The sequence below is a fragment of the Herpailurus yagouaroundi genome, unplaced genomic scaffold (genome assembly GCF_014898765.1).
Source record: "Herpailurus yagouaroundi ecotype Mexico unplaced genomic scaffold, PumYag 66914, whole genome shotgun sequence".
Lineage (NCBI taxonomy): Eukaryota > Metazoa > Chordata > Mammalia > Carnivora > Felidae > Herpailurus > Herpailurus yagouaroundi.
This window is the reverse complement of record NW_024419787.1, coordinates 1-1,088: the sequence shown is the minus strand read 5'-3', so window position 1 is coordinate 1,088 and position 1,088 is coordinate 1. Positions and strand designations below refer to the sequence as shown.

General features: G+C 44.0%; 1 protein-coding gene across 1 annotated transcript; it reads left to right on the top strand.

The window, feature by feature from the left end:
- Positions 1–347: 347 nt before the first annotated feature.
- On the top strand, positions 348–1,082 carry LOC121024702 (olfactory receptor 4K15-like; the record flags this gene model as incomplete). Its single annotated transcript, XM_040466898.1, has 1 exon — positions 348–1,082. A coding segment is annotated over exon 1 (735 nt), but the record flags the coding sequence as incomplete, so codon positions are not given.
- Positions 1,083–1,088: the final 6 nt, after the last annotated feature.

Genomic DNA, 1,088 nt, shown 5'->3' with positions numbered 1-1,088 from the left:
CAGACACGGTGTTCAATATCACAAACTGTGAGTTCATGACCTGAGCTGAAATCAAGAGCCAGATGCTCAACTGACTGAGCCCCCCAGGCACCTAAAGTTGATTTTAAAACATGACTATCATGCTGGGATTCAGAGATGAAAGCCACGGTTACAGAGTCATTACAAAATGACTGCATGCAACATTTATTTGTGTGCTTATAAGGATCTAAATACATAACTATGCTGAGGGGAATGGGATAGCAGGCTTGACTTTGCTCATTCACTGCCACAATACTATGATGTTTTTTTTTTTTTTTCCATTTCACTTTACAGGACTGTTTCTGATCCCATCTCAAAAATTTGAAATCATGGACCAAGGAAATAAATCAGGAGTGACTGAATTTATATTGCATAGTCTTTCAGGTTCTCGAGAGCTACAACTTTTCTATTTTGCATTTTTTACACTTTTCTATTTATCCATTGTGCTGGGGAACCTCCTCATTGTGCTCACAGTCATCTCTGAACCTGCACTACACACACCCATGTACTTTCTGCTCAGTAACCTCTCCTTCATTGATGTGTGTCTATCCACATTTGCCACCCCCAAAATGATTATTGACTTCCTTATGGAGCACAAGACCATCTCTTTTGAGGGATGCATGACCCAAATATTTTTTCTGCATGTTTTTGCTGGTGGGGAAATGATGCTCCTTGTTGCCATGGCCTATGATAGATATGTAGCCATATGTCGACCCCTGTACTATGCGTCCATCATGAGTGCACGCAAGTGCACAATCCTTGTGGTGGGCTCCTGGCTTACTGGGGTTCTGCACTCAATAAGTCAGTTGGCCTTCACAGTAAACCTTCCATTCTGTGGCCCCAATAAAGTGGACAGTTTTTTCTGTGACCTTCCCCTGGTTATCAAACTTGCCTGCACCAATACCTTTACTTTTGAGGTACTGATGCTTTCAGACAGTGGTCTAATGGCCATGACCTCCTTTGTGCTCTTGCTGATCTCCTACACAGTCATCCTGGCTAGTGTGAGACGGCGCTCCTCAGCACGCATGGCCAAGGCGAGGGCCACCCTGACTGCCCACATCACTGTGGTG